The sequence below is a fragment of the Sinocyclocheilus grahami genome, unplaced genomic scaffold (genome assembly GCF_001515645.1).
Source record: "Sinocyclocheilus grahami isolate Dianchi unplaced genomic scaffold, SAMN03320097.WGS_v1.1 scaffold23.1, whole genome shotgun sequence".
NCBI lineage: Eukaryota > Metazoa > Chordata > Actinopteri > Cypriniformes > Cyprinidae > Sinocyclocheilus > Sinocyclocheilus grahami.
This window is the reverse complement of record NW_015505202.1, coordinates 2,672,392-2,697,830: the sequence shown is the minus strand read 5'-3', so window position 1 is coordinate 2,697,830 and position 25,439 is coordinate 2,672,392. Positions and strand designations below refer to the sequence as shown.

Here is a 25,439-nt window from a genome sequence, read left to right as displayed (position 1 = left end):
TGTTTTATTTAATTTATTTTTTCAATTTAAGTATGTTGTTACATGTTTTTATATTTTATGTTTTTAGTAACTAAGTTTTAGTTTAGCTCATTTTTGTACTTTTTTTGCTCAAAAACTCAAGTTTGAGTTTTCCCGTATAGTATTTATATTTTATTTACCGAAAAATTATCGTTTTAGTTCACATGTAACAACACTGACACATATAACTGGCATATCCTAAATGTATTACTATATGGTTGATTGTAGCAAGTGCAAAAGTGCAAGATGAAACTAAAAGTTTCTCATGGCTTTTGTTCAGGCTTACAGGCAGTCTGAGGGTTCTTTACTGTGATGAACACAAATTGAAATATGTTGCAAAGAATAATAACAAAAGAGATGCTGCAGTGGCCCTCAACACACCTGGACTCGCCAGATCCATTAAAATTCATTCTTTTGGCTGATCCTCCATTAAAGTGAAGAGGAGCCGTACCTGAGTGTCTCAGTACTGCATTCTGTCCCCTCACACGGAAACATTTGACTTGCATTTCCTGAAGTCATTCTCAGACAGACAAAAATGAGCAGGATTATAAAGGAGCTCTGAGCTAGAGGAGAATAGGGGCTTGAAGCTCAACATCAAGGGGTTTTTTGAGGGGAGAAACATAAACGTAAAGTCACTTTTAAGATGAGATAAGCTAACTTTCTTAATTGTGGAAAGCTTACAGTAAGTTTCATGCTTTGATATTTTCAGCTGAATAAACCAGGATGAAGGGAATAGGATCGTGCCAGTACTTATGTGCGTGTGCGTGATTATCCAACTCCTGCTCTGCCATTAGCATTGGCCAGTGTTGCGTTAGTGTTTTGACAGGCCCGACTAAGCTTAGTGGTTGTAAAAATTAGGATCCTGTCAGCCTGTTTGACAAGACACAACATCAGAATGAGAAAATGGAGCCAATCACAGAGCATCCAGACAATCTGCCCTCAAAATTCTCTGGCAGAGACGGATGCGGCACCAGCAGCGGCCATCTTAGCGGCAGTGGGCATAATATGGTCTCCTGCCCTGGATCACATGAGAGATTCACATTGCGGTCTCTCAGCTTCCTGTCACCTTCCCTATATGTTAGCTCTATTCCAAACCTATTGTGCTGCCTACATAGGTGGATGCACTCTATGGAAGCATCCAAACTGAAATGGACTGATTTCAATGCGTGTTATATGACTGAACTCTGCACATTTAAAGAGACAGTCCACCAAAAATGAAAATTTTTATTTTACATTGTCATTTAATCGCCCTCATGTCATTCTAAACCTGTATGACTTTCTTCTGTGGAAGAATGTTTTGTATGTTTTGCTTTGACACTCCTGCACAGCGTTTTTTTTTAATAATTTGTTCTTTTAGTTTCTACAGAAGAAAGTCAGTCATACAGGTTTAAAATGACATGAGGGTGAGTAAATGACAGAATTTTCATTTTTGGATTAACAGTCTTTATATTTTTTATAAAAATACTAGGCTTTGATGATACTTTCATTATATTTATAATCACTTTTGTCAGGGATCTGGAAGGAGGACCCAATTGCAGTGAGTAATAAGGGTTTGACAAAACAGATTCATACAAAAGGGTAGTGCGGTGCATAGGTGATACCACAACAGGAACACAAACACATAGCTAGGGAAGGCCACTGGGACAGCCTCAGACATCAACTGGCAGAATACTGTAGCAGCAGAGGCAAGATCAGGCCGGTGGAGAGACCAGAGCAAGGCACCAGAGAGCGGAGCTCAGAACTTATGGACCATAAACTCTGAAGCACCCCAGACACGGGAACAGGAACTCCAACAAGACAAAACATAGCTCCACAGGAACACAAATTACTCCAAGACAGGCAAGCGAATAAAAAATAAAAATAAAAAAAAGGCTAAATTATTAAAAATAACCAACACAAATAACTAAAACATCAACCATAAAATGAAAACAAGAGATCAGGACTAAGATAACTAAATGAACACTAAAATAAAAGCAAAAAGACAAAAACAGACCAAATCCAAAAACAAGGAGCAAGACAAGAACATAGAATTACAAGAGACAAGACTACGGCAAGACTAGATCACAAGATCAAACAGACAGGAACACATACTCAGCCACATCCACAGACAGCAACAAACACAGTGAGGGAAAGAATGACCACGAACCAGCAAAGACAAAAGGGCAAGGGGCACTATAAATAGGGAGGAAAACACACGAGGAACAGGTGAGAGCAATTACACTAACAAGGACTCAATGAGGGCTAACAAGAGGGTGTGGTAATGAAGAAACCAGGAGGAGGGGCTAAAGAAGCACATGGCTGAGAAAAACAATCAACTAGGCCATTTTTTTCAGGGTTTGCCCTGACAACTTTATCTTGATATTTTTTACTATTTAGTTTGTTTTATTATTTTTTGTTTGTTTTGTTTTTCATAGAGAGAGAGAGATGACATTATCACGCGGTTGACTAACTCTGGGTTATTTCACATCTGTTTTCCATCCTACTTTTCTCTGTTCTCCTCATTTCCTCTCACACACCTGTAAGGTAAACTATGTGTTGCATTTCTTATTTTCTGAGGTCTAATCCGCCTCCTTTTCCTCCCCATCTTCAGCGTGTTTGAATGCAGGTGTTGGATGACGGTTGAGCTAAACCTGTAGGTGCGTTGTTGATGAAAATAGAGGGAGGGAGAGAGTTTGGGAGAAATGATGAATGGCTCTCATTAGGGCGGTAATTTGTCACTTTCCATCTGACTGGGCTCCAGCTGTCTCTTCCTGAGCTTTTTGGCCTCTTTGGCTCGCCGTCTTTTCACCGGCCAGATGGGTGGAGAGATATAGTGCCGCAGCTAGACCCGGGCCGCGGTATTAGGGTGCATCTGCGAGCATATTTGTGAGAGTTTGCCGACAGGACCGCTTCACTCAGCGGCATGTCTGCTTCTATCCCGTAATCCGTGAATCTACCAAAATGATTTTCACATAATGGTATTACATTACATAATGTAATTTTCTCAGCGCACTTACCCAGAGGCTCCAACAAGTGATGGAAAAGTTAGACTCAGCAGCAATCAAAAAAACAAGGCACTGGACAGGCTTAAACTTTATGAATTATGAGCTGTGTGAAACCAGGCGTCACAATGCACTTTCATGTAGTCTGTCCACGAACTTTTTCAAATCGAGTTTTGTCAAAATGGAGTGAAGCCAAAAGCAACAGCGGTGGAGAAATGCTGGATAATGAGAGACTGAACCCAAAGTACGGCTGACAGCTCTTTTTAGCTATAAGAGACCAGCCAGTGTGGCTTCTTGTCAGAGATCCGAAAGCTTTTGAATGTTTTTGAAAGAAGCCTCCTATGCTCACCCAAGGCTGCATTTGTTTGATATAGCAATAACTGTAATATTGAGAATTATTACATATTAAAACTGTTCTCTATTTTAAGATATTTTAAAATGTAATTTATTCCTGGATTTTCAGCGGCCATTACTCCAGTCTTCAGTGTCACATGATCCTTCAGAAATCAACGTACTGATTTGATAATATGTTGTGCTCAATAAACACTTGTTATTAATAGAAATGTTGAAAACTGCTTAATATTTTGGTGCTTACATGTTTTTCAGGATTATTTTATATATTGAAAGTTCAAAAGAACAGCATTTGCTTTGTTAATAATTTGTTTTGTTGTATCTATATCTTTAAAAATCTTTAAATCAGAAATGTTACTGTATCATTCTTGATCAAAATAATGTAAAAGTATAAAGTAAAAAAAAAAAAAAAAAAAAAAAAAAAAATATATATATATATATATATATATATTAGTAATTGTTTTATATAATTAGTTTTTTAGGGTTTTTGTTTTATTAATTTATTTTTACACAGCTTCATTTGCATTTTGCTGTATCGAGAGGCTACCAGTGCAATGTTTTGAAAGTGCCACAAAGTTTATACTCTTCAGGAAATCAAAAGTTGTCTCTGAGTTGGGATAGAAGAAAAAATCAATTCTACCTGAGGGCCAAACCAGGGACGTTCAAGGTCAAATCAGTGTTCCAGGCCGGCAGATCCACAGTAGCACATCCTGTCCCAGAGAGATAACGGAAATTTAGGAAGGACGGCAAAGGAGAACAATCATCTAGAGGAACAGGTGCCCCCCCTCGGCCCCCTTCTAACGAGCCTTTGTTCTAATAACACAAAGCAATTTATACTGACCTTTATAGAAATGTAGCAAAAATAAATTACAATAGTTAAAAAATGCCCCTGAGCCTAATTGCAAAGGAGATTAAGTTTCCTATAATTGCTTTTGGCCACCTAATGCAATTTTTACTTTTTTTGTAATTAAAGTGATTTAAAAATGTAATAACCCCCAACACACACACACATATACACACACAGGCTTCTCTTGTCCAGTGCCATAAATACTCTCATTATTGAAGCAATGGTCCATTGAAAATGGTGTCATGGTTTTGTGTGATGAATATTATGTTCTTGTTAAAACGAGTTCAACGACAATAAACATTTTGCCTCTGAACTGTTTTAAATATTCATTGAAACGTACCAAATATTATTCTCTGTTTCTGTTGAGAGAAAATGACTCATTGGTCCATCTACGCTGCTTCTATCTACTGTTTGACAAGAACAACTTCCCAGAATTCCAGCTGCTCTTCTGTCTTCAGAAACCCATATGCAGCTCTACTGTTTAGTATTTTTATGGCCCAATTCTCCATCCATCTCTTTAGAAGTCAAGCTAATCAGCCAACAGCACACTTAACCTCTCGCTCTTTCATCTGCATATTCGCTGAGCTTTTCAGTGTTTATTCATCTCCTCTGTGCATTAGTGAAGATCCCTGTATCTTTCTCTCTCTCTCTTGTTGTTTCTTTCTTCCCGTTCACTCGTTCTGAGATGCGTATACCATAGATGCTTTTTTTATGAAATGCTGACTGTAAACATATCCTTCCCCGTCTCTCTCTTTATTATTTAACAGGCCTCTGCCCCATGTGCCTGGGGTCTGCTTAACTAGCAATCTAAAAAGACTAACCACCTAAATTGAAGTCTAAAATATATTTAGAAATAGTATTAAAATAAAATCTAATCTGAAAAAATCAAATAAGCTTAGTGCAATGAGGCCCTGTGTTTTGTGTGTTGGTGTGTGAATGGAGGTGTGTTTCTGGCACCGCCCCCCTTCATCCAGCCCCGCCTACCATAAGGGAGTGTCAGGTTCCCTTGCTGGACAGCAGCTCCTCCCACACCATGCTGGAGCCCCATCCAGAGGACCAAATCTCCCCTAACTCATACCTGCTCCGGGCCCAGCCCCCCACTGGTAAGCCCCTCCCACTTACATCTCATTGGCTGATGCCACCATCATCATCTTACTCATTTGTGTCCTGTACTGTTGTGTCTGCTGTTGGAGGGGTTGGGTGGGAAATGCTGCTGTCTGAACAAGGTCTATGTAAACAGTCCACAACATGGAAGAGACTGGATATCGTTTGTCATTTTGTCATGTTGTGCCTGGTTAGGACATAGTGTTAGTTGTTGTCCCTAAAAAGGTCATTTTGTTATAGGAATAGATTATATTTATGACTAGTGAAGCTCAAGGTGACAACAAATGGATATGAAATCTAACAGCATCGGTTTCCCATAAGGGGCGTAACATATGAAGCACTTATCTTATGGTGACTTATTACACTTTCACAGGTTGTGTAGAACCTCACTATAACAGGTCAGACTGAACAGAATATGTGTGTGAGTCATCTTAGTACAGCTGTGCTCACTCAAGAGTAATTAATGCTCCGTACGCTGCACAGTCCTCCAAACTTTGCCCCACGTCCAAATCTACAATCCAGGGGATATATTTAGCGGAGAGGAGGAAAAAAAGTTGTTAATGTAATTTCTGCTGGAATATAATCTATTGTTAATGGCATTAGCCTCTCGTTTGATCTACTATAAATCTTTATTACGTCTGATCAGGGGCCCGAGTTCAGGAGCAACGCGATTATAAACCTTTTAAAATGACATTACATCATGCCTCTAATTGGTTTACTGTTTGCTGCAGCAACATCAATCATTTGCAGACTAACCACGCTGTAAATAAATTCACTCCAACACTGCCAGCTCCTCGGCTCTAGAACGACACAGCAGAAGGATTATGGATGAGAGAAGATCAAAAATGCAAGAGGGGAAATCACAGTGTCTCTCAGTGCAGACAAGGTGACCACTAATAGCTTTATTGGGCCTGTTAGTATTCTCACCTTTTTTCTTCTGAGCTGCCATAAAATGTGCATTTGCTGAAAAGAAACGGCAAAAAGAGATTTTCTCAAAAGAATATAGGAAAATAATCTCTGATTATTGGAAATAGGATGGAAATATGATACCATCTACAAAACAGAACAGCGACAATAGCGATGATGATGATGATAATGGTGGTGGTGGTAATAATAGTACAATTATTAGTTCTTTTGTTCTTTCATCACTTTGGTACTATATTAAATTCTTGAATATAGATGCCCTAATCAAGCTGTAATTTTAATTTGGGAGAAAATATCTGTATATGTCTATATTCTAATCAGCTATATAAGAAACATTTTTGGCTTTGACAAATGCCGTTCATTGTTTTTTTAATGCAGTGGTCTTTATCACATTTGGAAAAAGAACTACTTTGAATGTCAGATGCTTGCAACTAATTATTCTTATTTCATATTATTTGCAAGTTTGTCATATAGTTTGCATTTCCTTGATCTGATGACACATTCAGCTCATTTCAAATCTCGCAATTAGCCTTAAAATAAAGCAGTAAATAATTGGCTTATTATCATGCTGCCTTGAGCTTAGATTTTGTGTACAAGTCTGAGAATGTTTAGTTTCAGAGTGTGAGTGAGTTTTACGTTTTGGTGTGTTGGATTGAGATTGGAAATGTGTGTTTTCATGAGACTAAGTCCAATTAAATGTCCTGCGAGCTTGTAGAGGGTGATTGCTGTGCAGGAATTCAAATGTCTGGCTGATAACCCAACGTACTGAGGCTGAGAGACATTCTAAAGAGGAAGAGTGCTATGAGTAGATGTTTTTGGGCCTGTTGCGTGTCTGGTGAGTGCGTTTATTACTGGTTAGTTTTGAATTTAAATACATAAAAGCTTCAGAATCAGTGATAGAGGAGTGTATAGTGTTTATTGCGTGTCTGTGCTCCAGTGGGTTTAGAAACATTTTATTTTAAACAAGTATACTACCATTTGAAAGTTTGGAGTTGGTAACATTTTTTTATGTTTTTCACCAAAGCTTCATTCAATTGTTTAAAAAATACTGTAAGTTTGTGAAATACTGTAATTTAAAATAACTGTTTATCATTGTTATACTTTTTAAAATGTATAATTCATTCCTGTGATAGCAAAGCTGAATTTTCAGCATCATTACTCCAGTCTTCAGTGTCACATGATCCAACAGAAATCATTCTAATATGCTGATTTGCTGCTCAAGAAACATTTCTGCTTATTATCAATAATGAAATCAGTGATGCTGCCCCTCAAAGAAGTCTGCAGATTCCATTAATTTGGTTTGTTGAAATTGTGATTCATGGCCTGTATATTTGAAAAACATTGAAGCTGATTTGTGGCATTAGGTGTCTTTCCAAAGAGAACTCCTGGAAAGAGCCACTCTCTCTCTCTCTCTCTGTGTGTGTGTGTGTGTGTGTGTTTGTGTGTGTTTGTGAAGCACTAGTGTTTGTGTCTCTATCCATTTATTATAAATGGAGAGTGTCAGCTGGCTATTTTTAGCAGCTTCCAAAGTCACATACTCCTGCATCAGCCGTAGATCCTAATGCAATGAATTTTTAATCACGGTGTGCTTTGAAGAAATTATGTTGAAACAATTTAGTTTGGACTGGATGCCCTCTTAAAGCTAATGTTAGGCTGTTTTGCAGTAGTAATTAAAGACGTTTTAAGTTATAGTTTTTTTTATTAGAGTATTTAAGCCTTTGTGTTCAGAACAGAGGGCCGTGTGTGTGTGTTTGTGTGTGGGTGGGTTTTAGAGTGGAGCTTCAAAAGCCTGTTTATTTCCAGACTGATTTGATGACTCTTCTCTCAGACTGTTATTATTGCTCATTACAGGAGGGGATTGGGCCAAAGAGGCTGAATGTGAGGGAAATGTTTCGTTCAGAGCCCAGCGTACAGCTTGCATTTACTTCTGTTACCACCAACCAAGCTGTGTTTTAATTAATCCTCAGAATAAAGGTCCATGAGTTCAACAGCATGACCTCCAGACCAGCTGCTGTCCCTTCACTCTGAGGGAGCAGAATGTAAGTGTCTATGTGAGGGATGAGAGATTGCACTGAAAAAACACTGGGATTCATTTTAGGAATTCACTACCTTCAATGAACCTGTTGAAAAAAGATTAGCCAATTAATTTGAGTGACTGTTTTGGAGAAAAAGTGGAAACAATTTAGTTTAGACTTGACAGTGGATTTTAAAGCTAATTCAATTTTTGCTGTGGTAATTAAGGATGTTTTTTATTATTGTTATTATTTAATCATTTTAGTTATTGTTTTTGTATTAGCATGTTAGTGAGAAAGGACAGGATGTATTAAAAGATGAAGGAAAATAGCATAAGGAAGTCATTTCATTTTAGCTATTCTGTTTGTTTGAGAGTCACTTTTTGAGGAAACTGTGGAAGCTATTTAGTTTAGACTTGACGCAGAGAAAAGTGGAAACAATTTAGTTTAGACTTGACAGTGGATTTTAAAGTTAATTCAATTTTTGCTGTGGTAATTAAGGATGTTTTTTATTATTGTTATTATTTAATCATTTTAGTTATTGTTTTTGTATTAGCATGTTAGTGAGAAAGGACAGGATGTATTAAAAGATTAAGGAAAATAGCATAAGGAAGTCATTTCATTTTAGCTATTCTGTTTGTTTGAGAGTCACTTTTTGAGGAAACTGTGGAAGCTATTTAGTTTAGACTTGACGCCCACATTTAAAACCTAATTGTATTCTGTTTTGTAGTAGTAATGTTGTACAATTGCTTTTTTTAATAATTATTGTTTTTATATTAGCATGTTTGTGTTGGGTTCAGATGAAGAACACAGTGATGCAAACCTACAGTAGGGAAAAGAGAATAATGCCATAAGATCTTTATTAATAAACTGCAAAACCTCTAGATCTTTATCATGCAAAAATGAAACGTTGAGGGTTCATTTTATTGAGGGTTCAAATTATGGTTGAAATATGTTTCACTCTTGTGATCAAGTGATTTACAAAATGCTTTGCGAGTCATTTTGAACCAGTTCAAAGAACTTGTTAATTCACAAATGGCACTGCTAAAGATGGCAAGACACAGAGTTTACAAAGCCATTTGAATTTGCTGTAAGAACTTTTTTAGGCCAGTGGCTGCTCTTCTGTGAGTCTCTGAAAGAAAGCAGAAGTCCTGATGCCTACGGCTCCTCTTGGCTGTGCGGGCATCCTTCCTCAGCATCCGACACTTGCGTTGAACCACAGAAAATATCAATAAACATTTTTACTGAGGCTGGGCCTAGAAAACAAACATGGTGTCTTTCTGTTCCCGCTGCCAGTGGGCCTCCGGAGCTCCACTGTGAAACTAATGCAGTGTACTGAAAGCCAATTCCATCCTGCTCAGAGCCTCCGCTCCGCTCTGCTCTGCTCTGCCCAGCACAGGCACAGTCCCAGAAAGAGCAGGGGGTGGGTTTAAGTGCTAACCTCAGGCACGCTGGACTGTGTGTGGGGATCTGCTTTTAGCAAGAGTGAGCTGAACCATGTAGGTTTGGATCTGTGTCAAGCTAGATGACCTCCACGCTACGCTATTGAGACTGGCACAAAACTCCACTATGCTTTCAGTGTTTTCAGACACACACACACATAGTCCTCAGTGCTTTGGTTCTTAAGTTGTAGTTGGATGTTTCCAGGGTGCATGTAGCAGTGAATTAATGCATAACTCTCTTAGCCCAAGCAAATGTGAGTTTGTTGCCACGCATCCCTGATCACATTACTGTGTGTGAGTAAAAGTTGAATTAGTGTTTTGTGCATTTGGAAGCAAAATGTCTACTATCTGTCTTCCTTTATAAATTATGTATCTATTGATTGGCTAACCCATGCCTGAAAGTTTTAGTGATGTTGTCATATCAGATTTTTGCTGGAATGTTGAGTGCAGAATAACACATTTTAATTGCAAATTAATACGGCTGCAGTGGTCAAAACAACAATATTCATACGGCAGTGTTGTAAACAAAGAGGTCTGTAATACCTGGAGAAAGCTATCTGTTAGCAGTCCTGTTTATTTCAATGACAGTTGCTTGGCTTTTTTAGGATATAAGAATGATGTGATTTGAAATGGGATCTTTGCTAATAGGCCTTCAGTTCTACTGCCAGGAAGTTTTGAGCCAATCGTCTGAGCCATAAATTCCATGTGACTAATCATTCCACAGGAAAATGGCATAATGATGGATTCTTTACGATTGACAGATACTTTAGAATGGTCAAAGATGCTTTTTGTAGCCAGATGATGTAGTTGCGGTATCTACCAACAGGTGCTAACTGGACCATGCTAACCAGCCAAACCTTAACCTTTTGATTGTAAAATGTGTCCTATTTCTAGGTGATTATGTGCTGAAATGACCTTCATCTTCTGTTTTATTGACATAGTCCTCAGTGCTTTGGTTCTTAAGTTGTAGTTGGATGTTTCCAGGGTGCATGTAGCAGTGAATTAATGCATAACTCTCTTAGCCCAAGCAAATGTGAGTTTGTTGCCACGTATCCCTGATCACATTACTGTGTGTGAGTAAAAGTTGAATTAGTGTTTTGTGCATTTGGAAGCAAAATGTCTACTATCTGTCTTCCTTTATAAATTATGTATCTATTGATTGGCTAACCCATGCCTGAAAGTTTTAGTGATGTTGTCACATCAGATTTTTGCTGGAATGTTGAGTGCAGAATAACACATTTTAGTTGCAAATTAATACGGCTGCAGTGGTCAAAACAACAATATTCATACGGCAGTGTTGTAAACAAAGAGGTCTGTAATACCTGGAGAAAGCTATCTGTTAGCAGTCCTGTTTATTTCAATGACAGTTGCTTGGCTTTTTTAGGGTATAAGAATGATGTGATTTGAAATGGGATCTTTGCTAATAGGCCTTCAGTTCTACTGCCAGGAAGTTTTGAGCCAATCGTCTGAGCCATAAATTCCATGTGACTAATCATTCCACAGGAAAATGGCATAATGATGGATTCTTTACGATTGACAGATACTTTAGAATGGTCAAAGATGCTTTTTGTAGCCAGATGATGTAGTTGCGGTATCTACCAACAGGTGCTAACTGGACCATGCTAACCAGCCAAACCTTAACCTTTTGATTGTAAAATGTGTCCTATTTCTAGGTGATTATGTGCTGAAATGACCTTCATCTTCTGTTTTATTGATGTCATGCCCAGCATACATGAACTGGCCCTCTGCTGGGATGTGCCATATATCGCACCATTTACCCTAGTGGGAAAAAAATACTCAAATATATTTGAAATACCTTTATTTTATGCTAACTCTACTACAAGGACATTTACATATTCATGTGCTTAATATATGTGCCGTATATTGCACCATTTACCCTAGTGGGGAAAAAAATACTAAAATGTATTTGAAATACACATATTTTTTTTTGCTAACTCTACTACAAGTACATTTACATATTCATGTGCTTAATATATGTGCCGTATATTGCACCATTTACCCTAGTGGGGAAAAAAATACTAAAATGTATTTGAAATACATGTATTTTTATGCTAACTATACTACAAGTACATTTACATATTCATGTGCTTAATATATGTGCCATATATTGCACCATTTACCCGAGTGGAAAAAAAATACTAAAATATATTTGAAATACATTTATTTTATGCTAACTATACTACAAGTACATTTACATATTTATGTGCTTAATAAAAATCGCCTGCAATTGTACTTTTGGTATACTAAACTGGAATACTTAAAGTCTGCTAAATTGGAACTATGTACTAATGTTGTGCTTAATGCACTTTAATTGTCGAAAGTAATGCTGAGGTCCAACTAAATATATAGGTACTTAAGTATATTTGATTGTGCTAAAATTGAGCTATTTCAAGTATATTTTAAGAACACTTTAAATATCTTGCATTTAAAGAACAATATTATACAGAGATCATACAATACTTAGTAATAGTGATATTAAAACACATTTTAGGCATAATATTAAGAAATGTGCACTGTGCAATAAAGAAATGCTCCAAATAAAGTTTATTTATCATTTTATATCAGTACGTCTTAAGTGATGACAATAAATATGTTAACAGATTTTAAGCATACTTAGTATGAAATAAATGTATTATAAGTAAATTATAGCATAGGTTGTTTTTTTTTTACTTGCCCCGCTGCAATCTGCCGTGAGTTGAATCTTGGCTCTCTCAGTGGCGAGAGAAAACCATTGTGTTATCAGTGAAAATGGTGGGAGTGGGTGGTTGTATCGCGGTATAAGAGGATGACGTCTCACTGGCTGTTTCCTAATTACACTTGTATTTATTCACAAGCAGACACAAGAGTTTTCCACTAAAATCACACTCTCTTTTACCTCCTGTGGTCCAGGGCCTCTCTCCCATCTCCTTTATCATCCCAAATTGATGTTTATGTTCTCACTCCTATTGTTTCCAGAGGTTTCCGCCGCTTATGTCCAGCGGTTTATTTCAGTTGGTGTTGGTGTCTGTGTGCTGTTGTTAGTTTAACTGTAGCCAAACAGAGCAATTGAATTTTAGCTTTATCCTTGAATGTGTCCTTGGTACATGACTGACTGATAGTTTGTGCAGACGTTTCGATTGTATTGTTAAACATCTGAGCGAAAGTATAGTCTCATTTTTAATAGTTTATGATTCATGTGCATCAGTCAGTCTGTTTATAACAAGCGTCAATTCGTTTCATAAAACATTCATGGACAAAGAAACTCGATTATCCTCTAAAATAAACCTTCAATTATCATTCCTAAAATAAATGTTTTAGGCTGTATGAATCTGTCAGTGTCCTAGAGTAAAGGAGACATCGAGAGTGAAAAGGACAGCGATTACTGTGCGCTGCGGGTGTGAATTTTTACCTTCACACACACACAGAGCCTTGACACAGCCATTTCATAGTCGACGCAGGATAAAAGTTGATGATGCATGCAGTGGTTTACGAATGAAGAATGCTTCTTCATGAATATGAAAACAACCTTTTCATCAGTCTAGGAAGGGCTGATGGGGGAGCCTACAGTGTTTCGCCTCGACCACAAGTGACTTTTGCGTTTGTTGTTTTCTCAAGCTTTGGGCAAGCAACCTTTTCTCTTTTTAAGCCAGTTGTGGAGGTAATAGCACAAAGGTATTTGTAAAAAAATCAGTGAAATAGATGCTGTTATTTAACCTTGAATATTTGAAGAAGAAAAAAACAAACAATGGACATAAAATGTTATTTTATCTCTGATTCATAAAAATGTCCTGTTGACAACTGGGAGTGGTTTGAACCATAATTTGTCTTGTTCAGTAGTACTGTGTTTAATGATGTGTCACAGTAAACAAGCAATATAGCAAACTCAATAAATTGACCGTCATTTATATAAGCTGACCATAAGTGTAATCATCTCACCTGTCATAACATTCACTTTAATTCTCCTTAGAGAAGCTGGATAAGGCAGTGAAAAGCGCTGTTGTGTACAATACTTTTCAAATGTTTGGGGTCAGTGAGATATCATATATATCAGCTATAAAGATAAAATTAATTAAAGTAATATGTAAAAATAAGATGAAAAAGAAATTAATGCTTTTATTCAGCAAGGACACATTAAAGGGGACATAACGCACACAGTTTCTCCCAGTCTCATGGCAATCTTGAGTTAGTATTGCATCCTTCATACTGTATCTCCGAAGAGTCTTTAGTTTGATCAGATTTATAAAAGAGATACATATACAGTGGGGGAAAAAAGTATTTAGTCAGCCACCAATTGTGCAAGTTCTCCCACTTAAAAAGATGAGAGAGGCCTGTAATTTTCATCATAGGTATACCTCAACTATGAGAGACAAAATGAGAAAAAAAATTCCAGAAAATCACATTGTAGTATTTTTAAAGAATTTATTTGCAAATTATGGTGGAAAATAAGTATTTGGTCAATAACAAAATTTCATCTCAATACTTTGTTATATACCCTTTGCTGGCAATGACAGAGGTCAAACGTTTTCTGTAAGTCTTCACAAGGTTTTCACACACTGTTGCTGGTATTTTGGCCCATTCCTCCATGCAGATCACCTCTAGAGCAGTAATGTTTTGGGGCTGTCGCTGGGCAACACGGATTTTCAACTCCCTCCAAAGATGTTCTATGGGGTTGAGATCTGGAGACGGGCTAGGCCACGCCAGGACCTTGAAATGCTTCTTACGAAGCCACTCCTTCATTGCCCGGGCGGTGTGTTTGGGATCATTGTCATGCTGAAAAACCCAGCCACGTTTCATCTTCAATGCCCTTGCTGATGGAAGGAGGTTTTCACTCAAAATCTCACGATACATGGCCCCATTCATTCTTTCGTTTACACAGATCAGTCGTCCTGGTCCCTTTGCAGAAAAACAGCCCCAAAGCATGATGCTTCCACCCCCATGCTTCACAGTAGGTATGGTGTTCTTTGGATGCAACTCAGCATTCGTTCTCCTCCAAACACGACAAGTTGAGTTTTTACCAAAAAGTTATATTTTGGTTTCATCTGACCATATGACATTCTCACAATCCTCTTCTGGATCATCCAAATGCTCTCTAGAAAACTTCAGACGGACCTGGACATGTACTGGCTTAAGCAGGGGGACACATCTGGCACTGCAGGATTTGAGTCCCTGGCGACGCAGTGTGTTACTGATGGTAGCCTTTGTTACTTTGGTCCCAGCTCTCTGCAGGTCATTCACTAGGTCCCCCCATGTGGTTCTGGGATTTTTGCTCACAGTTCTTGTGATCATTTTGACCCCACAGGGTGAGATCTTGCGTGGAGCCCCAGATCAAGGGAGATTATCAGTGGTCTTGTATGTCTTCCATTTTCTAATAAGTGCTCCCACAGTTGATTTCTTCACACCAAGCTGCTTACCTATTGAAGATTCAGTCTTCCCAGCCTGGTGCAGGTCTACAATTTTGTTTCTGGTGTCCTTTGACAGCTCTTTGGTCTTGGCCATGGTGGAGTTTGGAGTGTGACTGTTTGAGGTTGTGGACAGGTGTCTTTTATACTGATAACGAGTTCAAACAGATGCCATTAATACAGGTAACCAGTGGAGGACAGAGGAGCCTCTTAAAGAAGAAGTTACAGTTCTGTGAGAGCCAGAAATCTTGCTTGTTTGTAGGTGACCAAATACTTATTTTACAGAGGAATTTACCAATTAATTCTTTAAAAATCCTACAGTGTGATTTTCTGGATTTTTTTTTCTCATTTTGTCTCTCATAGTTGAGGTATACCTATGATGAAAATTACAGGCCTCTCTCATCTTTTTAAGTGGGAGAACTTGCACAATTGGTGGCTGACTAAATACTTTTTTGCCCCACTGTATAAGACAGATACAGCTTTACGCTTCTCTCCGAAAACAGTCTAGCTCCTTGGGAGTCATGAGCATGTGAAGCTTTTGCGAAGCCCTTTATGAAGTCATGCAGGGCCATACTAAAAAAAAAATACAAAAAAAAAAGCTTTCCAAAACTTATACGAACCCTGAAGGAGTGTATTTGGCACAGAAACACATCCAACTCATTTTCTGAAATTTTGGCCATGTTTAGCATGAGCATCCAATGCTTTAACAGTGTAAATAAGTCAGAATGCATGAAACCGCATTATACCTGGCCTTTAAGTTATGACAGTAAAAATCAAAAGTGACAGTAAAGAAAAGTTTTCAAATAAATGCTGTCCTTCAGTTTATATTCATCAAAGAATCCTGAAAAATGTATCACAGTTCCCACAAAAATATTAAACAGTGCAACTCTTTTCAACATTGATAATGATTTCTGAATTATTATGTGACACTGAAGACTGGAGTAATGATGCTGAAAATTCAGTTTTGCATCACAGGAATAAATTACATTTTAAATTGATTAAAATAGAAAACAGTCATTTTAAATTGTAATAATATTTAGCATACTGTTTGTACTGTATTTTTGATCAAATACATGCCTTAGCATATGATATTTCTTTAAAAAAAATTTTTATAATTTTGCCGACCCCAAACGTTTGAACGGCAGTGTATGTGTTTGTAGGTTTATAATATGAAAGGGAGCTCACACAGAAGCTCCTAGTTGGCAAAAGTAGCATGCTGTTATGAAAAGCACCTGAGCTACCTAAACTTCCCAATAGGCAGTTTGAGTTTTATTTTGCTGTCCTAAAATGTTTCTGTGCATGTATATTTATGCGTGTGAGACCACTGGTTTGTGTACACATCCTCAGGAGGGTGTTTGAGTGTGTATTGGCAGATGCTAAATGTCTCTCTGGGGTTAAGAGGTCACCCCCTTCCCTCCACATTGAACATCTGTACACTGCACCTGGGCCCAAAATCAGGCCACGTCTCCCAGATTCACTGTTATAGCAGCATGCTGATGAGGACTTTTACTCCAGCCGCAGGGATCATGCCTCTAGAGAAGAAGAGGCATTCATCTTGTGGCCCCAGACAGCCATACATAGTGTTACAAACAAAAGTACCCCTAAACAGAAGTTAACAATGTCCATACCTATTTCCAGCACACCTATAGAGTTAATGAGAGAGAGAGGGGAACTAAACTTTACTTCACCTTAGCACTGCAGAATCACTTTCATAGTTATATTCTGCAAACTTGGAAGAAACAGAATGTAGGAGAGAGTGGGGTAAGATGTGTCAGGGGGTTAATTGTCTCACCCCCTTAATCTAGAAAGTGCCATTTTGGACTTGTCTGAGTAAGTGTTCTATCTGATAGGTAAAGTTAATTTTAGATTAAGTATTAAGTATATTGGTTCAGTTCTAAAAGTATACATGATACTTGTTGCTGAACTGCCAGTGCATAAAATCAATTAAATGATTCAACCTTGAATATTAAATAAAGTGCCAACTATCATAACCTGGAATGCAGGAAATATTTTACAAAACATATTCAAAATACTGTTCATTTCATTAAAATATTATGAACATTTTAATCATCCATCCATCCCTATGAAAGCCCATAAGAAAAATGCTTTGGTAAATTATATCTAAGACATAAAAATGCATAATTCTTAGACAAAAAGTCAAAAGTCATATATACAATATAAAAATTCAAAATTGACGTGTAAATTATCAGATAAAAAGTCTAAATCATGATATACTAAGTCATAATTGTAAGATAAAAATGTGATTATCTACCAAAGCATGATTGATCATTCATTCATTTATTGTGTGTGTGTGGAAATGGGCTTCCATATATTTCTATAACTGTAGATGATAAATACTTCATTATTTCAGTTCATCTGAAGATGTATTATTATTGTTAAATAATTAATTTAACTCGTGTCTCATGTCTCAATATTTTCCCTTCCCTACTATTTTATCCTTGACTTATTTAAAGGGATAGTTCAAACAAAAATAACATTTGTCATAATTGACTTGCCTTCGTGTTGTTACAAGATATTTGCCACAATATATTTCATCACTCAATTCTCACTGATTAGAGATCAGAGTCTGGGTCATCAGAGCGTGTCACCCCCAGATAAAGCCATGGGGCCAGTGAGCTCAGATCAGTCCTCAATGAGGGGATCAGACCCCATCACCCACCCCGCTGTGTCTGAGTGCCAGGATCTCTCCCAATTCCCAGCATTCAGGGACCGGCTTTACTCTTATTCCGTGTTTGATCCAGCACTGTTGCCATTGTAATACAATGACGAACAGCAGATTACATGGCCAGGCTAGCACTGATCCACTCTATTTACACACACACACACACACACATACATATACATTTGATCTGTTCTCCTTTGGTTGGATTTAGATTGTAAGAACAAATTCTTGACGTTCTGTTTGTCAGTGCACTTCGTTCATGAATTTAATCCCCCGCACCTTCTCTCGTAGTCCTTGGCACATGCACGTTCTTGTGTTTAAAAAGAAAAGAAGAGGATAAGAGGAGAGAGCGCACAAGAGGCTTTTTACTGTTGCAGATTTAGAGTCTCGCAGAGCAAACACTTGCTAAACAGGGGCCAAGCAGACAGAAAACACAAAAGTCTTTGGTTAGATAGTTGATGAATAAGAGCTTGCTATAAATTTTATTTTCTCTGTACAAAGAAATTAATCCCATTTCATAGCCAAAGGGCAGTCTATTTAGGTTTGTGAGTGAGCAGTCATATTTATTAATAATTTTATTTGAAATTAAACCCAAGGCCTGAAATACTATTCTAATGTGTATTTATTTATTTATTTTAAAACTAGCTGTTAACCATTTGCAAAATTACACTATTAAAACAAGTTTACCATAGTGCTCCCTTTTTTTGTGATAGTTTATTTGGAGTTCTGTGGTATACATGGAAAGGTGGAAAGTACCATGGTACTTTAATTGCCATATTAATATACCACGGTATTAACACTCAATATTTTGACATTAACCTTGACATTAGATATTAAATCTTGTTGAAAAAAATCTCAAATGTATGGTTAAAACAAGAAAAAGTAGCTGCTAACGTGGCCAAAAAATAAACTTAATTCAAAAGGAAAACAAAACAACAATAAGAAAACAATTTTTTTCTAACCCCATCGACATATATTTGTTCTTGATTAAAATAGAAAACAGTCATTTTAAATTGTAATAATATTTAGCATACTGTTTGTACTGTATTTTTGATCAAATACATGCCTTAGCATATGATATTTCTTTAAAAAAATTTTTTATAATTTTGCCGACCCCAAACGTTTGAACGGCAGTGTATGTGTTTGTAGGTTTATAATATGAAAGGGAGCTCACACAGAAGCTCCTAGTTGGCAAAAGTAGCATGCTGTTATGAAAAGCACCTGAGCTACCTAAACTTCCCAATAGGCAGTTTGAGTTTTATTTTGCTGTCCTAAAATGTTTCTGTGCATGTATATTTATGCGTGTGAGACCACTGGTTTGTGTACACATCCTCAGGAGGGTGTTTGAGTGTGTATTGGCAGATGCTAAATGTCTCTCTGGGGTTAAGAGGTCACCCCCTTCCCTCCACATTGAACATCTGTACACTGCACCTGGGCCCAAAATCAGGCCACGTCTCCCAGATTCACTGTTATAGCAGCATGCTGATGAGGACTTTTACTCCAGCCGCAGGGATCATGCCTCTAGAGAAGAAGAGGCATTCATCTTGTGGCCCCAGACAGCCATACATAGTGTTACAAACAAAAGTACCCCTAAACAGAAGTTAACAATGTCCATACCTATTTCCAGCACACCTATAGAGTTAATGAGAGAGAGAGGGGAACTAAACTTTACTTCACCTTAGCACTGCAGAATCACTTTCATAGTTATATTCTGCAAACTTGGAAGAAACAGAATGTAGGAGAGAGTGGGGTAAGATGTGTCAGGGGGTTAATTGTCTCACCCCCTTAATCTAGAAAGTGCCATTTTGGACTTGTCTGAGTAAGTGTTCTATCTGATAGGTAAAGTTAATTTTAGATTAAGTATTAAGTATATTGGTTCAGTTCTAAAAGTATACATGATACTTGTTGCTGAACTGCCAGTGCATAAAATCAATTAAATGATTCAACCTTGAATATTAAATAAAGTGCCAACTATCATAACCTGGAATGCAGGAAATATTTTACAAAACATATTCAAAATACTGTTCATTTCATTAAAATATTATGAACATTTTAATCATCCATCCATCCCTATGAAAGCCCATAAGAAAAATGCTTTGGTAAATTATATCTAAGACATAAAAATGCATAATTCTTAGACAAAAAGTCAAAAGTCATATATACAATATAAAAATTCAAAATTGACGTGTAAATTATCAGATAAAAAGTCTAAATCATGATATACTAAGTCATAATTGTAAGATAAAAATGTGATTATCTACCAAAGCATGATTGATCATTCATTCATTTATTGTGTGTGTGTGGAAATGGGCTTCCATATATTTCTATAACTGTAGATGATAAATACTTCATTATTTCAGTTCATCTGAAGATGTATTATTATTGTTAAATAATTAATTTAACTCGTGTCTCATGTCTCAATATTTTCCCTTCCCTACTATTTTATCCTTGACTTATTTAAAGGGATAGTTCAAACAAAAATAACATTTGTCATAATTGACTTGCCTTCGTGTTGTTACAAGATATTTGCCACAATATATTTCATCACTCAATTCTCACTGATTAGAGATCAGAGTCTGGGTCATCAGAGCGTGTCACCCCCAGATAAAGCCATGGGGCCAGTGAGCTCAGATCAGTCCTCAATGAGGGGATCAGACCCCATCACCCACCCCGCTGTGTCTGAGTGCCAGGATCTCTCCCAATTCCCAGCATTCAGGGACCGGCTTTACTCTTATTCCGTGTTTGATCCAGCACTGTTGCCATTGTAATACAATGACGAACAGCAGATTACATGGCCAGGCTAGCACTGATCCACTCTATTTACACACACACACACACACACATACATATACATTTGATCTGTTCTCCTTTGGTTGGATTTAGATTGTAAGAACAAATTCTTGACGTTCTGTTTGTCAGTGCACTTCGTTCATGAATTTAATCCCCCGCACCTTCTCTCGTAGTCCTTGGCACATGCACGTTCTTGTGTTTAAAAAGAAAAGAAGAGGATAAGAGGAGAGAGCGCACAAGAGGCTTTTTACTGTTGCAGATTTAGAGTCTCGCAGAGCAAACACTTGCTAAACAGGGGCCAAGCAGACAGAAAACACAAAAGTCTTTGGTTAGATAGTTGATGAATAAGAGCTTGCTATAAATTTTATTTTCTCTGTACAAAGAAATTAATCCAATTTCATAGCCAAAGGGCAGTCTATTTAGGTTTGTGAGTGAGCAGTCATATTTATTAATAATTTTATTTGAAATTAAACCCAAGGCCTGAAATACTATTCTAATGTGTATTTATTTATTTATTTTAAAACTAGCTGTTAACCATTTGCAAAATTACACTATTAAAACAAGTTTACCATAGTGCTCCCTTTTTTTGTGATAGTTTATTTGGAGTTCTGTGGTATACATGGAAAGGTGGAAAGTACCATGGTACTTTAATTGCCATATTAATATACCACGGTATTAACACTCAATATTTTGACATTAACCTTGACATTAGATATTAAATCTTGTTGAAAAAAATCTCAAATTTATGGTTAAAACAAGAAAAAGTAGCTGCTAACGTGGCCAAAAAATAAACTTAATTCAAAAGGAAAACAAAACAACAATAAGAAAACAATTTTTTTCTAACCCCATCGACATATATTTGTTCTTGTTTTAAGCAAAAACTCACAGGTTTGGAACAACTTGAGAGTGAGTAAATGGTGACAGAATTTTCATTTAGTGAACTAACCCTTTAAGTATTTATGTAAGAATATATAGATATATGTACTGGACAATGAGACAAAAACACTGATTAAGAAAATCACTTTTTGCAGTGTAGTAATCATGTGAGTCTCTTCGTAGGCCTGGTTCATGTATTGTTTTAGCCCATCTGCTCGTACTGATCAGAGTCTACATATACATTTGATCTGTTCTCCTTTGGTTGGATTTAGATTGTAAGAACAAATTCTTGACGTTCTGTTTGTCAGTGCACTTCGTTCATGAATTTAATCCCCCGCACCTTCTCTCGTAATCCTTGGCACATGCACGTTCTTGTGTTTAAAAAGAAAAGAAGAGGATAAGAGGAGAGAGCGCACAAGAGGCTTTTTACTGTCGCAGATTTAGAGTCTCGCAGAGCAAACACTTGCTAAACAGGGGCCAAGCAGACAGAAAACACAAAAGTCTTTGGTTAGATAGTTGATGAATAAGAGCTTGCTATAAATTTTATTTTCTCTGTACAAAGAAATTAATCCAATTTCATAGCCAAAGGGCAGTCTATTTAGGTTTGTGAGTGAGCAGTCATATTTATTAATTATTTTATTTGAAATTAAACCCAAGGCCTGAAATACTATTCTAATGTGTATTTATTTATTTATTTTAAAACTAGCTGTTAACCATTTGCAAAATTACACTATTAAAACAAGTTTACCATAGTGCTCCCTTTTTTGTGATAGTTTATTTGGAGTTCTGTGGTATACATGGAAAGGTGGAAAGTACCATGGTACTTTAATTGCCATATTAATATACCACGGTATTAACACTCAATATTTTGACATTAACCTTGACATTAGATATTAAATCTTGTTGAAAAAAATCTCAAATGTATGGTTAAAACAAGAAAAAGTAGCTGCTAACGTGGTCAAAAAATAAACTTAATTCAAAAGGAAAACAAAACAACAATAAGAAAACAATTTGTTTCTAACCCCATCGACATATATTTGTTCTTGTTTTAAGCAAAAACTCACAGGTTTGGAACAACTTGAGAGTGAGTAAATGGTGACAGAATTTTCATTTAGTGAACTAACCCTTTAAGTATTTATGTAAGAATATATAGATATATGTACTGGACAATGAGACAAAAACACAGATTAAGAAAATCACTTTTTGCAGTGTAGTAATCATGTGAGTCTCTTCGTAGGCCTGGTTCATGTATTGTTTTAGCCCATCTGCTCGTACTGATCAGAGTCCTGACAGCAATAGACGGGGTATCGGGCCGTGGAGCTCGCTCTCAGGCAACTGTCATCATGAGGTACGAAAACACAGCATCCAACAACGCCAGCGCAGCTTAAAAAGAGAAGACAGGAGTTTCCTGTCTGACAAGCGTCTTAACAAGCTGGGTGGTTGAGTGTTTTAGGGGCTTCCTGCCGCCTCGGAACATCTACATGTGAATTCGGAAAGAAAGAATAACAACACAAACAGCTTTGGCAGGCTGTCATCACTGAGAGCGTCCTTTCGTCCCTGATTTGCTGTTTATTCTGATTACACTTCACCCTCACAGTGCCGTTATTCCATTTGCATTTCCTGCATCGCTTAACACACTTTTTGACATTGCCAACTGATAATTGATTGACAGTCTGATAAAAGGGTTTTTCAATCATTTTTCCCCAGGAGCTCCAAACCATCACAGCCAGTCCACCCTGCGGCCGCCCATCCCTCCACCGCACAACCACCAGATGCTGTCGCACCACCAGTCCTCTGCCAACTCTCTCAACCGCAACACACTGAGCGGCCGACGCAACCCCATCCACGCCCCTCCGTCCGCCCCGGGCGAAGGGCCCACCACACCCGAGTCAGTGCAGCTGCAGGACAGCTGGGTGCTCAACAGCAACGTCCCGTTGGAGACCAGGTCAGTGGACACTTTTTGCACACAACACATCTGGGTTGCGTTTCCCAAAAGCAAATTGTGACCATAGTTGGCTAACAATGCTTTTGGGAAACGCACCCCTGTGTAATTAAGCATAACTAATAATTAAGAATTAACAATGAGAAACTTAAATTTTAGACACAACATGAGTAATAATAGACACAATAAGTACTTTGTTATTTATTTATTTTATCTCAGCACTCTTGAAACACTGTTTCCAGTCAGATTCCAGAACAGAATATAACTGTTGTATAAATGGAAATAAATGGCAGTTTTCTCGCAGAAAGGAGCTTTGAAATAGCAGGTTATATCCTAATTCTGACAAAATATCTTTGTGCCCCCCAGGGAGCAAGATTATTGAGTGCGATGTGACAGAAATTGTGTCTCAATCCAAAGAGTTGTTTTTATTAAAATTCTAGGAGTGTTATTAGTTGGGTGGAAGCAATTTAGGTATTTTGACAGGTCTAGTCATTTGAATTTTTTTTTTACCTATTTTTCTGCATTTAATTAGGGCCATTAAAGCAGTTGTGGCCTATTGGTTAGAGTGTCTGAAGGTTGTGGGTTTGAGTCTCAGGTCCAGCAGGAATTGTCGGTGGGGGGAGTGAATAACCAGCACTCTCTTCCACCCTCAATACAACGACTAAGGTGAGACCCTTGAGCAAGGCACCGAACCCCCAACTGCTCCCTGGGCGCCGCAGCAATATGGCTGCCCACTGCTCCGTGTGTGTGTGTGTGTTCACTACTCACTACTGTGTGTGTGTGCACTTGGATGGGTTAAAAGCAGAGCACAAATTCCAAGTATGGGTCACCATACTTGGCCACATGTCACTTTTATTGGATTGAAAATGCAGTAAAAAAAAATAGATAGATGGATGGATGGATGTACCTAGTATTTATAAATGTGTCCTTCTTTTCTTGAACTTTTGAATGGTAGTGTATATAAGGGTAATCATTTCGACCTATGTCTCTCTATTTCTGTGCTTACAAAATATGTAGTATTATGGTATGTGACTTTCATGCTCAATAAATTTTGAAACAAACATACAGTAGTGTGTGCTTACAGATCACACATGCACACTGTATTATGTATGTGCAGATTTTAGAGTATTAGCATTCATAGTTCCCTCAAATGCTCTGTCTCTCATGTGTACACATTCACTCACCCCTGAGCCTCAGCTTTCTCATTCACACTCTCTCTCTCTCTTTCTTTCTCTGTATGTTTCTCCTGCTGGGCTGAGGGTCACCTCCTCTGTTCCCAGATCAGAGAAGCAGCACACCTGCATGCACTATTCATGAGGCCAGGCTGCATGCTTAATTCACCAGGACAGGTCTCAGGCCTGTTGGAAGTGCAGATTCCTGACTGGCTGTAATTAAAGCAGGGCTGATAGGCTGTCCTGTATGTCAGCATGGGCCATCCAGCATGCTTTGGGACTGCTGTGTACAGGACTGGAGAGTGACAAGGTTTTGTTCAGTTCAGGGTCACCCTGTGATGCACACATACACTGCCAATATGCCTGTGACCTCCGGCGTTAATTGTCTGCTGTGTTTGATTGGCGTCTTTGTGCTGCTGATTATGTGGACACGCCCATTGGCACCTTCCTGATCATAATTTACCCAGAAGATGTTTCATGTGGTTTGCGTCAGGGCTTTTCAATCTTTACAGATCCAGAGGCCTCCCCCCAGCCAGACTCTCAGCCAAAATAGGGACTCCCAGTATTAAAATGCTAATTTTCTCTGTAACACTTTATAATAACGTTCATTAAGGACATTAAACTTATTATAAAATGCAAATAGATCTTTACTTAGAAATTGGTTAATAGAAATGCCATCAAAATTCCAGCTCTTTATGTTTTATTTATTTTCCCCTTGGAGTACCCTCAGGATCCCCTGAAGGGAAAACCCTGTCAACACAAACAGCAAAGAGTTTCCTGTGGAGAAATATATATTATATATATATATATGTATATATATACAGTGGGGGAAAAAAGTATTTAGTCAGCCACCAATTGTGCAAGTTCTCCCACTTAAAAAGATGAGAGAGGCCTGTAA

The 25,439-nt window shown here is 37.7% G+C and overlaps 1 protein-coding gene across 1 annotated transcript in view; it reads left to right on the top strand.

Moving 5' to 3' along the window:
• Positions 1–4,431: 4,431 nt before the first annotated feature.
• The window catches only part of LOC107561383 (teneurin-2-like), a 124,325-nt gene continuing 103,317 nt past the window's right edge, over positions 4,432–25,439 (top strand). The window contains exons 1-3 of the mRNA XM_016245828.1: positions 4,432–4,442; positions 5,140–5,300; positions 23,135–23,372. Coding sequence (XP_016101314.1) covers positions 4,432–4,442; positions 5,140–5,300; positions 23,135–23,372 — 410 coding nt within the window. The remainder of the gene's footprint in view (positions 4,443–5,139; positions 5,301–23,134; positions 23,373–25,439) is intronic.